The 13,938-nt window shown below is 45.7% G+C and overlaps 1 protein-coding gene across 1 annotated transcript in view; it reads left to right on the plus strand.

The window, feature by feature from the left end:
• Window positions 1–13,938, plus strand: part of SCFD2 (sec1 family domain containing 2) — a 391,932-nt gene that overhangs the window by 358,255 nt on the left and 19,739 nt on the right. The window contains exon 7 of the mRNA XM_065878015.1: window positions 9,740–9,874. Within this exon, the coding sequence (XP_065734087.1) occupies window positions 9,740–9,874 (135 nt within the window). The remainder of the gene's footprint in view (window positions 1–9,739; window positions 9,875–13,938) is intronic.

Below are 13,938 nucleotides of genomic sequence, written 5' to 3' on the forward strand. Positions count from 1 at the left end.
TGGGCATGACGACAACAGCTAAGGTTACCTGCTACCACCTAACAAAATCCAGATTCTTCCTCCCATATATTTGTATAGTAGCTGATACTTGAAGAGTCCCCTACATGTGGTTTTCCCTTTGATCCTCATGACAAGTAGGCCAGAGAGGTATTCTCAGCCCGAGACCCAAGAAGCAGGCACACAGGTGGGCCAAGGCCTGACACCAGGTCTTTGCTGCCAACCCAAAACCTCCCCACTTGCTGCACCACGGTTCTCCTGGAGGGTCTAGGAATAATGACCAATAATGCTGATCTCAGATACTGAAATCACCCCCCAAGACACAAAAGACCTTAGAAATCGGCACTCAACTTAGTAATATAAATTCCCATCTTTTGTTCAATGATCTGAGAACATCACTACCACGAAATACAGATAAAATCGCTCAGATAGTTAATCAGTTGTAGTTTTGTCATGAAAAAATTACCAATCTTAAATATGGCAGTATGGACTGGTCCTAGAAGACGTGATAGAAATGTTGACATACGATGAAATTTAGACCAAAGGCTATCAAGAAGTAAGTGGCTACTATCATTGGCAAGGGGAAGATAAACCACTAATTTCATGAGGTCTTTTCAGTTTTGTGATCACCATGGTGACTAATTTGGCCAACTTCACATAAACATGTATTAGCTATAAATCTTGGGCATAATAAGGACGGTGATAAGTTTCCTAGACTTTATCTCCCTGCTAGCAACACAGTCTCTCCAGACCTCAGAACCCTGTCTGAGCAGCCATCGCCTTTGGAAAATGAACTTTCCCTTGTTGCACACACTTCCCTTACAGTGAGTCAGTAACATCAACTCGTTCACCAAAAATCCTAAATGTCAGTGAGTGGAAGTGGGGACAAGGCAGGGAGTATATGTGTATCTTGAGGGGATCAAATAATAATTATACAGACACTTAGTGAAATGCTGTGCAACCCATAAAATGAGTGGGATCTAAATATACTTGGCAAGGACTGTATTTGGGTCCTTGTCCTGGGCTCTGCTTGGAGAATTCAGAATAAAACAGGGGTTCATGTTCTATTGGCTGTAGATATACATCTATTGGGTGTAGATGTAGATCATTCTGTAAAGCATTATCCTATTTTTGTTTACAAATAAAAAGTACACGGGTGTATATATTTAATAAGTCTCTAACATTTTAGGAAAATTTTATAATGGTTATGTGAGGGGAACAGAAAGGGTTAGATGCACAAGGAGGAACTCTGGCTTCTTGCTTTATACTCACATATGTAGAGGAAGAATTTTTGATGGGATTATGGATAATTTTTACCTGTTTGAGTTTTTCAACACTTTTTGAACTTAAAGAAGTTTTCAGGACTTCCCTGGTGGCGCAGTGGTTAAGAATCTGCCTGCCAATGCAGGGGACACGGGTTTGAACCCTGGTCTGGGAAGATCCCACATGCCGTGGAGCAACTGAGCCCACACGCCACAACTACTGAGCCTGCGCTCTAGAGCCCACGCACCGCAACTACTGAGCCTGCGTGCCACAACTACTGAAGTCCACATGCCTAGAGCCCGTGCTCCGCAACGAGAAGCCACCACAGTGAGACGCCCGCGCACCACAACGAAGAGTAGCCCCCACTTGCTGCAGCTAGAGAAAGCCCACGCACAGCAGGGAAGACCCAATGCAGCCAAATAAATAAATACATACATACATAAATAGATTTATTAAAAAAAAAAAAGAAGAAGTTTTCAATCACAGATGGAAGCCCCTTGAGGACAGGGATTTTGATCTGGTTTGTCCACTGCCATATCTTCAGTGCCTAGAGTGGTATCTTGCACGTAGTGGATACTCGATAAATATTTGTTGGGTGCATCTTAAATGTGCTACATGTATTTTTATCACATGTTGGAGGATTTGTTGGGACAAAAATGTGTATAGATAGAAAACAACAAATGTCCAGAGTAGAAACAGAGTCCAGCTTTGTTTAGCTTTGAAGATGGACCTTGGCTGGACAACTTTCTGTCCATCCCTTCTCCCAATTTGGTCCTCAGCTCAAGGAAAAAAATGTGCTTTCTATCTAGCTCCATGCTGTTCCTACACAGAATCTAGTTGGGATGTCCCGGGCTCCCTGGGACCAGTGCTATGTATCGGGCTCTCTCCCCTGGATCTCAGGGCCCCTGCCAGCCTCAGCCTCCCTCCCAGGGTACCTCTCTCCTGCTCCAATATAAATGAGTTGACTCTTAGAGCCACTCCTGTTTCCACTCCTAGCTTGAGGCACTTCTTATTTAACCTTCATCCTTTAGCCCTTTAGGAAAATGTGTCAGTCACAGCTCAGATGCAGAAAGCAGACACCACTCTCGTCATTTTAAGGAGAGCAGGATTCCATACAAGAAATTAAGTACATATAAAATCTTGAAAGAGCTAGAGGAGTGGGATCTAGACTAGGTCTCCAGAAGTGAGCCCAGAACATCACCACGCACGTGGCCCTCCAAGGAAACTAGTACCTCTGCCACAGCCAGGAGAGTGAGCATGGTGGGGATCGTGAGGCTGCCACTGAAGCTCTTTATTTGAAGAACACACCACCAAAGCTGGAGACAGCTTCTGGGTTTGCTCACCACGGTACATGCAGAGCCCAGCACAATGCTTGCCACCTAGGGGTGGGTGGAGAGGTGGATGGATGGGTGGGTCCTGGACTGTGGGTCTTATCCAGAAAGGCTTTTCTTATGTTCTTAATTCTTAGTGAGAGGGAGGTTTGCATGTACGTTAACAGCAACATTTGGGTTCATAGCCCAGCTCTGCTCCCTACTAACTGTGTAACCTTAGGCAAATTACTTCACCTCTCTGTGCCTAATTCCTCTTACGTAAGCAGGAGCTAACAGTAGTAGCTCCTTCATAAAAGTGCTCTGAAAAATATATAGAAAGCTCTCAGGATAGGAGCTGACACATAGACAGTGCTATGTAAGCATTGTCTCTAACAGTTGTAGTAAAGGACAAAATAGACCTTCTCTTTGTCCTCTTTCGTAGCATTTTGTCATTTCCTTTATTAGGAGATGGGCTACACAGAAAGGGAGTCATTCTTAAGCTGACTGTCCTGTTAGCTGTGGCATTTGGTCAGAGTCTACTGCTGACACCCGTTTGTTTGGAAAAGTCATGTTTGTCCATAGACTCTGTTGACCGGAAACATAAGCCCCAGTTTTGCCTGTGCAGCAAGTCTTCTTATGCTTTGATTTCTTACTACAAATGTTCCAGTTTAATGGGAGGCTTAACCTCCTTCCTAAATGTCAGTGTTTGATGTGCTGCTGTTTCTCAGATGACTCAGGGCAAGGAGCTTATGAGCCCTTTCAGACAAAATATTGCACGGCTCTTGCATGACGGGTTTTGGCAGAAGTCTCAAAGTGCTGTGCCCTGGAGGAAACTTCCCACAGATGCGCACTGTCCTCTGTGCCTCCGGCATGTTGAACCAGAGCCTTTAGAACCAGCAGGGCCCAAGGAGGCCTGATTCATCTTGTGCCCGGTGAAATATGCGCTCTGAACAGTCTGTAGGCCCAGTCTCTTCATCAACATCAACAATCCCCGGCTCTGGCCACCAGCTGATCTTTTGCAAGCACTAAGCTCTGTTCTTCCTTCTGATTCTATCTACCTCACCCTGGACCTGCTAGCATCCTTTCTGAAAGGCTCTGCGTGAGATAGGGCTATGCTGGGGGCCAGGAAACTTGGCTCTGTCCTGTAGTCTAACTTCTAACTGCCTGTGTGAATTCAAGCAAGTTAATTAATAGCTTTGGGCTTTGATTTCCTCATATTGAAGTTGAAGGGACTTTAATCAAAAGATATTTTAAGTAATCTGCTTCTGGTTTGAAGGATGGATGGACGGATGAACAGATAGACAAATGAACCACTTTTTAATCTGCAGCGCAAACCATTTTCCTTAAGAAGATGAAAGGAGAAAAAAATCAGTCATACTGCAGCAAAACATAAAAATAAATAAGCCATGGAGTATTCAAAGCCAAGACCAGTTTTGAACAAATGTTTTTCTGTACAAGCTTGGATTGAAACAAAGTAAATACTCTCAGTACAAATCTAGTTCTGAGAACTTGGTGTTCAGAGTCGGTTTTGCAAAAAAGAGAGAAGCATCTGCAATAGGACCAAGAGAGGTCCTGGCTGCACCAACACCAGCCAGCAAAGCCAAGGTCAGCAGCATGACTGTTGGGGGTGTGATTGTGGCAACAACTCCAGTTTTCTCGGAAATGGATATCCTAGGCCAGGGGTCCCCAAACTATTTGGCACCAGGGACCAGTTTCATGGCAGACAGTTTTTCCACGGGGTGGGGTGGGGGGGAATTGCTCAGGCAGTAACGCGAGCGATGGAGAGCGGCAGATGACGCATCGCTCGCCCGCCGCTCACCTCCTGCTGTGCGCCCGGTTCCTAACAGGCCTAGGACTGGTACCGGTCCGTGTCCCAGGTGTTGGGGACCCCTGTCCTAGGCCATCTTTAAGGTGCGCCAAATTCAAGAAGCTGTTGGGGGCTTCCCTGGTGGCGCAGTGGTTGAGAGTCCGCCTGCCGATGCAGGGGACACGGGTTCGTGCCCTGGTCCGGGAAGATCCCACATGCCGCGGAGCGGCTGGGCCCGTGAGCCACGGCCACTGAGCCTGCGCGTCCGGAGCCTGTGCTCTGCAACAGGAGAGGCCACAACTGTGAGAGGCCCGTGTACCGCAAAAAAAAAAAACAAAAACATTATCTTTGACCAAACAGTTCATTTTTTTCTTCTCATTTTAAAAGAAATCAATGCATTTTCATGGGTCGCTAACAGTCCTGTGGGCCCTAGGCATCGTGCATTCTGTGCCTAGTAGATAAGTCATCTCTGTGGTCATAGCCCCCATTTGCAGCCGTCTGTCCAGGACAGGAACATAGCTCGCGGTAGGGAACAGCGGGCATTTTTCTCCTCTCAAGTAGTCCTGTGACCATGATGAAGCAGTCCATGCAGCTACCCAGGAGCTGTTCGGTTTGGTCCTGAAGTGACAGCTGAGCAGTGAGGGAACTAGACTCACATGGAGGGAAGGGTAGGGGCAGGAGTCCTCTGGCTTAAAACCCTCATATCCTATAGGAGCCAATTTCTCTGAAACAACTCCACTGACATGACTTCCAGCATTCCTCCAAGGGCCATGGCCAACCACACAAAAGCCATCATACTCAGAGCAGCCCAAAGCCCTGGCTTTCTGTCCAGTATTTATAGTTCCCCCAGTCTAATGCAATTTACTAAGCAGGGGTCATTTTTATCATAAGCAATCTTGCCTGGCTAGAGTTTGACATTCTTCCCTTATCAGGTTTCCAAGGAAACAGAGCTAGAAAGTTAACCAAAGGTCAGATTCTTATGTAGAAGGGAAGAGAGGTTTAATAATCCTTTGCCTACAACAAGCAACCTGCCAGTTATTAAGGAAATAGTTATATTAATGTTTCAATCCAGACCTTACGGTGTATCTGTGGCAGAGACAATGCTATACATGTTCCCCAAACTCCATTTCCTTTTCCTTCTGGCATAGTTAGACCACATTTTCCAAATTCTCTTGCAGGTAAATGTAGGTTTGTGACTAATTCTGGCCAATGAACAATGGGCAGAAGTAATACAGATCACTTTCAGGCTGAGCCCATAAAATCTCTCTGGAAATCCTCCATACTCTCTCTCTTTCATCCTCTGCTGATGAGATGCAAAGGCTTCAGTGTGGGATTCCAGTGCCCTAGGGACTGGTGGGGCTTCTCAATAGCAGGAACCTGGGTGTCTGAATGATTGTGTAGGCCCTGCACCGTAGGGCACAGACCCCTTACTGCCAGCACACACTGGATGTGGTATAAGGATGAATTTGTCTATGTTTTTAATTCCTCTCCTTCCCCCCCCGAAAGATGAACTAACAGTGAATGTTTGATTAGGAAAATTAAATTACTCTGGTTAACACTCTTATGTAGACAAACTACACGACTAATCTCCCCTCTGGTCCTTTTTAACATGTGAGGAAAACTCGTGAGCAGGGCACTAGGGCAAGACATCTGGCTCCCCATCACCACCTCCTATGGTCCTTTGCTGAGAATTGGGTAGCTTCTGGCTGAATAGAAAATTCCATGACAGTTAGAGGATCGTCATCTAAGAAGCTACTGCCAAAAGCTATTCATTTCAGTCAGATTTCAGTGACATGATTTGGGGCAGAAAAAAGTCCAAACTAAGTGAGGAAGGAGCCAAAAGTTCTCATGATTAAAACCCTACTTGGGAAAACTAAGAAATGTGTTTGCTAAGAAGTCACGAGACTAGTATACTGCTTTGTACCTAAGAGAGTCTTTTCCCAAATCGTGCTCTTTAAATGGACAATGTTATTTAGTGGTTCTGTGCTTAGTCGTTTTAAAGAAGAAATTGGAAAGCTGAAATTGGAGCAAGGGAGAGAGCAGGATCCCTAACCCTCTACGCTTCCTTCTTTCTCTGTCTCACAGTCTACATGGGGGCTTCTGGAGCCCTGAGAGCAATCCTGTCACCCTGGTACACTGTACTTTGCACAGAGGAGGCCCTAGGCATAGTGTTTTAGCTGGACAACAGGACCAACTTTTTCCTATACCTGAGCTCTTCTCAGGATCACTACTCTTCCTTCTTACAGAAGGTACATCCTACGGGGAGCAACAGCCTCTTTTGTTTTCTGTAGGTTGGGGGTATACTCTCTCCTGTCTTAAATGTGACAGCGTACGTGTACTTCTCTGTGGTTCTGCTTAATGTTATTCTATATAACTATATGTAGACTAATAAAACAAATAACTGTAAACTCCTGGAAAGAAGAAATGGCCTTTTTATTTCTTTATCTTCCCTTTGTGCTTTGTATCAGTTAGAATTTCATTCAGTTGCAAGTAACAAGATCTGAAACGTAAGGCTTAAACATGCAAGGTTTTGTCTTGTCACATAAGTAGGTCCTGATTCAGTACATCCGTGTTATGTTTATAGTGGCTCCACCAGTCTCCACTGACCTGGGTTTCTTCCAGCCCTCTGCTCCAGTATCTCTAAAGAATGGCCCTGTCTTACACAGTGGCTGCTGGCGCTCCAGTCATCACTTCCATGTTCCAGGCAGCAAACAGAGAAAGGGGAGGAAGGCATACCCTTCCCCTTTAAAAATAGAAGACTTCTGAAAGTCCCACTCCCCTTGTACTTACATCTCATTGCCCAGAACTTGCAGACCCAACAGCAAAGAAGGCTGGAGAATGGAGTCTTTCAGCCAGTTGATCATGTGCCTGTCCAAAAACTGGATTCTATTTCTAAAGAAGCAGTCAATGAATATTTGATGATAATGATGATAAGGTGGCAGAGTATTGGCCAAAGGACTTCTCCATGGAGAGCAATTTAAAGAGATTAATGTTTAAGAGATTAAATATCCGGAAAGGCTGAGGTGGTAGAAAAGTTTTCAAGACAATTTACTCAGGGAAGAGGATTTGTAGAATTCAGAGGCCATTCCATGAACTTTATTTTTTTTAACATTGAAAATATTTATTGGATTGTTTTATGATTCCAGAAGTATACCTGTCAATTTCTAAAATTTAGAAAAAAAAGAAAATAATGTCCCCTACTCCCAGAACCTAGAGTTAGCCCTTGTTTACATTTTGGTGTGCTTTACTCGAATTTCTTCCATGCATAAATAATTTATTAATTTTGAACAGGTGAGGGGAAAAAAGGCCATTCTTGCCGTGTGTGTGTGTGTGTGTGTGTGTGTGTGTGTGTGTGTGTGTGTGTGTGTAGTGGTGTTTTAACTGTGCTTTTTAAAAAAAGAATATAGTGAAAAGGCTTCCTCTCACCTGTGTCCCCTGTCCGTTCCCCCACTCCATGATCACTGCTCATGGTGATTCTGTATATCACACCAGTTTATTTTTGGCATGTTTCAGCAAATGCAAACTTTCATATTCCCTTTGGCACATTTTACACAAACGCCCATCATACACACTGTTCCTCACCTTGCTTCTTCCACTCACGATTTATTCTGCACCTTGCTTTTTACCATCAGCACAGAGCTTCCCTCTTCGCTTCCACAGCATTCCTTCGTGTGGATGTATCCCACTTATGAAACAGCTCCCTACTGATGGGCACATGAGTTTCTCATCTTTTGCTATTACAAACAATAAACAGTCCTTTGTGGATCTCATTTGAATATATTAGCATATTTGTAGGATAAATTCCTAGATGTGGAATTGCTAAGTCAGATGCATTTGTAACTTTGATAGATACTGCCAGATTACTCTCTACACCGATTGTAACAATTTACACTCCCACCAGCAGTATATGAGCGTGTCTGTTTCCCCACAGCCTCATCAAAAAAAGTGTACTTTCAAACCTCTGTATTTTTGACTGTATGATAAATTTTTAAAATCTATGTTGGTATTAGGAAGGTTGACTCACGGTTTTCGGTTTTTTCAATTTCTGTGTTATCGGTGTCTCTGCCCAGTGCTTTCCCTTTCGTGAGCATTTGCCTGTGAGATCTCTGGGCACGCAATGGTCTATTTGACTAATAAGCAGAGGAGAGCTGCACCCTCAACTAAACGGCTGCTATTTCTCCCTGCATCTTATCCTTGATAAATGCACCAGTTACCTTCTAGCTAAACGACTGTTTATGATTTTGATGGTTTATACCCTCCTATATTTCTAAGGTATTTCAAGTAAGAAAGTTGGAATAAGGGGGAAATAAGAGTAAAAAATGACTACGAAAAGCAAGATGAAGCCAGAGGTGAAATTAACATACCAGATATCCTCAACACTGGCTAGAGGCCGGTTACAGATTTGGCCAGTGCAAAGACAGGAACAGTTCATGACATCTCTACAGTGCTGTCATAGCCTGGCTTTCCTGAGCCTGTAATAGATATAGCAGAGTGCTTTGAGGGAAGACATTCCTCTTCCTTCACCCTTCATGCTCAAACTGGGCTGCCGAACGTATCTGGAGCAGCAGAGGTAGCAACAAGACTGGGAGGAAGGTGGTCCAGCCGATGCGAAGGGAAGGAGAGAGGAAAAGCTTGGTAGTGAGGAGACACAAGGAAAGAGGTGGGGGAACATGCTTGGAATATACATTGGTCAGAGGCAGCTGCCTCCAAATACTACCTAAATGTGGATAGATTTAGTACCATTTACCAAACTGTAGTTGCTGTAAATTCACATCAGCTTAATTCTACTGAAATTCTCATAGTCTGCGTGGCTTGCTTTCTCTAGGCCCTGACCTTGGTCAGATTTCTTTGGGCATCTTGGCTGCTTTTTCTGGCCAGTTTGTACTTGGAGTTGACCTCTCTAAAAGACGGAGGGATTGCTTTGGACTTGGATAGTGACAATACGTTGTGAGAAAACATTCGGGATCCTAGCAGAAGGGAGCATAATTCTAAGAATGTTTAGGAGATTGTCTTCCTGTCTATATCAACTGACAATACTTTGCTTTTCAGTATACTTCATTCAAAAAACTGTCACTTTAAATCTAGATTGAAAAATTAGCCATACTAGGATTATAGCTCTGGTGAGAGGCATTTGCTTATGGAAGGGAGTGTGAGGAATAAAAAATAGTGCTAGTGTAGTGGGATAAAAATTTCCCCCCCAAATCAATGTTGTCATATTGTCTTTTCACACACGGAGAATCACAGCCATTGCTCAGTATCAGAATAAACTGGTTTTGCTTCGTTTGGTGCAGAGAAAGCTACCCTCTCTCTAGGCAAATCAAACAAACCCTTTTACTGACAGCACAATGTTTTGTCTTTCCAGGCATCCTATAAGCCGTTGTTGAAGCAGGTTGTGGAGGAAATATTTAATCCCAAGAGGCCAGATCCCGTTGACATTGAACACATGTCTTCAGGCCTCACTGATCTCCTTAAAACTGGATTTAGCATGTTCATGAAGGTAAAGTAACCATGACGAGGTAATCCTGAGTGTAATGCTATCTTTGCTGGGCTTGAAAATGCCGGCACCCCCTTAACCCTGGCGAGTACCACAAAGGAGAACGTCCACTATTTGGCCCTTCTGAAATCGGGTGCAATCTTCATTTAACTTTCGGTTATAAGCAGCCTGACCTTCCAGCCTCATACAGCTTCTCTTGACCTACGCATTATGATCTTTTCTGATCAATAGGTAAGGACCCAAGCCCTCCAGGGTAGCACTATTGAAAACTTCCCTCGTGGCCCACATTTTCACTTAACAGGAATCCACATGCCATTCACAGATCTTAGTGGTAGCCTGGTGCTCTTAATTCTAGAACTTATTATGTGGGATAATGAGTAACTCTGCTCAGTTGTATAACTAGCATCACCCCAAAATCCATTTGGAAATGACTTTTATTTCGGCTTAGCAGACTCCTGGGTGACAAGCATGAGAATTTCCCTGGCTAGTATTAAGGGTAGGTCAAAATTACTGAACAGCCTTTGCAGTGGAGATGAAAGGAGGAAAAGTACACAAATGTGATCTATTTTTAACCCACTATAAAGTTTCTAAATTTAAAAAGATCGAAACAAGATTACAGGCTGACCTCCTCTTCTATGCCAGGATTTCAGTTGTAATAACTCTTGGAAATAACAGAATGTTTTGCCAGCTTCAAAGCATCTTTGAAATCATGAATTAATCTGCATAGAAGATCAGACCTTTCAGAGTTCAATAAATGCATGTGCCAGGAAAACTGGTCCACTCCAAAAGCCGGAGGACGGAAGCCAATCAGACTCTAAACCAAGCAGTAAACGGCTGGAATGGACACCCAGTCTCCTTCCCAATGGTCCCAGTTATCATCAGCTTCTAATGCAACGCGCGGCTGGTGCATTTTCCCTCTGTTTTTTGTTGTTGTTGTTTGTTTTTAAACAATGCAGCACAGTTCAGCTTCTCAAAAGTGTTCGTGGACTCCCATGTTAAATGTAAGCCCAGGGTTGTCCAGCAGCCCTTCGTGGTGGCTAGTTTGTACAGAAGCTTCCAGGCTAGGGGTGGTCTCTGACCTTCTCCACCCGAGCACCCTATTCCTTCATTCATAAGCTTGGACTCAACCTTGGAGAGAGACTAAAATAACAAGAGTGGACTTTCCTGTCCTGATCCGTCAAGTCTGAGGACGGCTCATTTTATCCTTTCCCAGTCAGGCTGCTGCGTCCATGGTCAGGCCAAGGGCACACGTGAAGGCTCGAACCTGTCTGCACTCTGCCTACTGCAGGAGTTTCTAATTTGCAAGGAGGCATGGTGTCAGTGAGAGGAGGCCTTAACTCGCTCTTAGGCCAGTGATGTTCTGCGAAAAGAACTGTGTCCTGGCGAAAGGGTTCTGTGACCAAATATGTTTGGAAACCCGTGGGATAAACAGAAAATTAACCCGAAATTCTTTGCTGTCAGATTTCACAGTGCCTTTAATGTGCTAACGGACTTTGCAACTCTCTGGAGGCCAGCATAGACTGTCTGTTGTAGGAGGACTGTCCACTTGCATTTTCCATCACTGTTTCATGAACCGTGAGACATCACATTTTTAAATTACCCTTTTAAACTATGCGGAGTGTTTTCTACAGCTCTTCTTGTGGTGGGAAGCTTCGCTGTCCTATGGGGAGCTTTGCCTGAGAGGATGTTTAGAACCGTCCTGGGCCAGCACTGGCCTGCTGTGTTTCTCTCCATTCAAATCCTTGGAATTAGAGCTCATGAAGAGATGCCCCCGCCCCTGGAGACTGATCTCAAAGAGAGGTTTCCATGTAATGGGTTTAAGAAAAAGGAATGTGTGTTCTTCCAGCAGCTGTCAGCATCCACTCCTCGGCCCGCAGCTGTCGGGCCTCTGCTCTCAGTAGCCAGGGGCTCTCATCTCTCTGCAGGGGGTGGGAGAGTCTTGGTGGGCTGGCCCAGTAGCCCTCCTCATCCCAGCAGCCCAAGGGAGAATCATTTTGTTCCATTTCTACATGGGCCTCTGTGGCCGGCTCTTCCCATCATTCCACAGAACTTGGCAAGGAAAGTTACCTCTGGCCCATGTGTTCAAAGTTTAAACAAAATTGGGATAAATGGAAAAAGGAACTGCAGGGCTTTGAGGACCTAACAGTGACTTCTCAGAGACCTCCGTCTTTGAGATGGGGGGCGATGCCGTCAGGAGAGGGTGTCTTCTACGTTGGTTTAAGGCCAGTGGAAAGAAGAGGATGTGGATAGAAGAGATGGAGCTCTCATGGCCACAGCCATTCACCAGTCTCCCTGGTCCTGTTCTCTGATGCTTTTCACTGCCAAAGTCAAACAGCTAACCTGTGGTCAGCTGTACCAGGGAATCAGCCATTCTCATATTCGAACCTCACAACACCCCTTTCATTATCCCTGCTTTCCCCGTGGGGAAACTGAGGCTCAGAAAGCTTAAGCAGTAGATGTGGACTTCCAGAAGGCCCAAATTGGGTCATCCTCCCCTCCGTTCTCAGGTGTTCTCCAGACAGCACACAGGAAATGGGACAACAGGATTTGTTCCCAGGTCGGTCTTATTCCAGAGCCCGCGCTCTTAACCACATTTCTTGGCGCCAGGATGCTGCCAGGTATTTTCTTGGAAGTTAAATATTCATGTGTCATTAATTCTTTTCTTCCTGACGACTCATTAGCACAGATGCTTTCCCTCTCCAGTACCTATGCAGCTCCTCAGTCAACTCCACGCCCGGACTGGTCATCAAGACACAGCCCGTGTGAGGGAGCTCTCCCGGGATCATCTGCTGTTACCGTGTCTGCTTCTCTGGGACTTGGTCCCGGGACTCACTGGCAGTACAGCCCCAGGAGAAGAAATTCGCGCAGTGGTGTGAGCTGCTTCCACACACTGCATCTTCATTCTGTATCAGCAGCCAACAGCCATTGCTTTCGGGCTACTTGCTGCCCTGCTCTTTGCCTCTGGGACCTGCTTCCCCCGCTTCTCACTCAAGACCCACTAATGCTGTGCCTGAAGGGAACAAACAGACAGAGCCTGATGAAAGAAAGGTGTCCACGTGGGCTCCTTCTGTGCTTGGGGTACTGTCGCCCAAATGGGAGAGCTGCAGGGCTGGAAAGGGAGCTGAGCTGCTCATCTGTCCCCGTCCTGTCTGTGGACTCACAGGTGGTTTCACAGATGACTTTGGCTCAGTCACCAGAGGCAGTATCTGTAGCCTACGCGGGGGGTGAGAAGCCAGCAGGAAATGTTCTGGGAAAGAGACCAGCAGACATTACCGCAGAGTGTACTGGGGGTCCCCATGACGGTGATAGGAAGAACATAGGAGAGGGTTTTCCAGGCCCCAGTGTCTCGTCAGGGCTCTGGGCCTTGTGTGCGCACTTCTGTGACTGCACTCGTTCCTTGCCTTATCGTTATACGTGTTAGGTATCTTTCTCCAGACTAGCATGTTCCAACTGAACGGCTTCATCCACTGCACATCAGTGAATCAAGACCTCAGTTCAATGGGTTGTAATCAGCACTTCTTAACGAAGAAAAATAGAACAGGCTAGCAACGTGAAAGCAAAAACTGAGTCATACATACATACACACTTGTGATTTAAATGAATTTCTTGCTTTCGGCCACAATCAAAAGGAGGTGAGGGCTTCCCTGGTGGCGCAGTGGTTGAGAGTCCGCCTGCCGATGCAGGGGACACGGGTTCGTGCCCCGGTCCGGGAGGATCCCGCATGCCGCGGAGCGGCTGGGCCCGTGAGCCATGGCCACTGAGCCTGCGCGTCCAGAGCCTGTGCTCCACAACGGAAGAGGCCACGGCAGTGAGAGGCCCGCGTACCGCAAAAAAAAAAAAAAAAAAAAAAAAAAGGAGGTGAAAGCTATGGCTATGAGAAAGGAGGGCTGATCTGGGTCTCATTCTTTCCTGCATCCTCTGCATGGGCCTTACACACAGCAGGCACCCGCTAAAGGTTGGGAGTGGCCCTGTGAGGGCGCCCATTCAGAGAGCAGCAGGCTTCAGTCAGTGGTTCCTCTTTCCAGCTTATTGCCCTTAAGCCGAAGCTACGTTTCAACAACTTCACG

The sequence above is a fragment of the Phocoena phocoena genome, chromosome 5, assembly GCF_963924675.1.
Source record: "Phocoena phocoena chromosome 5, mPhoPho1.1, whole genome shotgun sequence".
In the NCBI taxonomy this organism is placed as follows: Eukaryota; Metazoa; Chordata; class Mammalia; order Artiodactyla; family Phocoenidae; genus Phocoena; species Phocoena phocoena.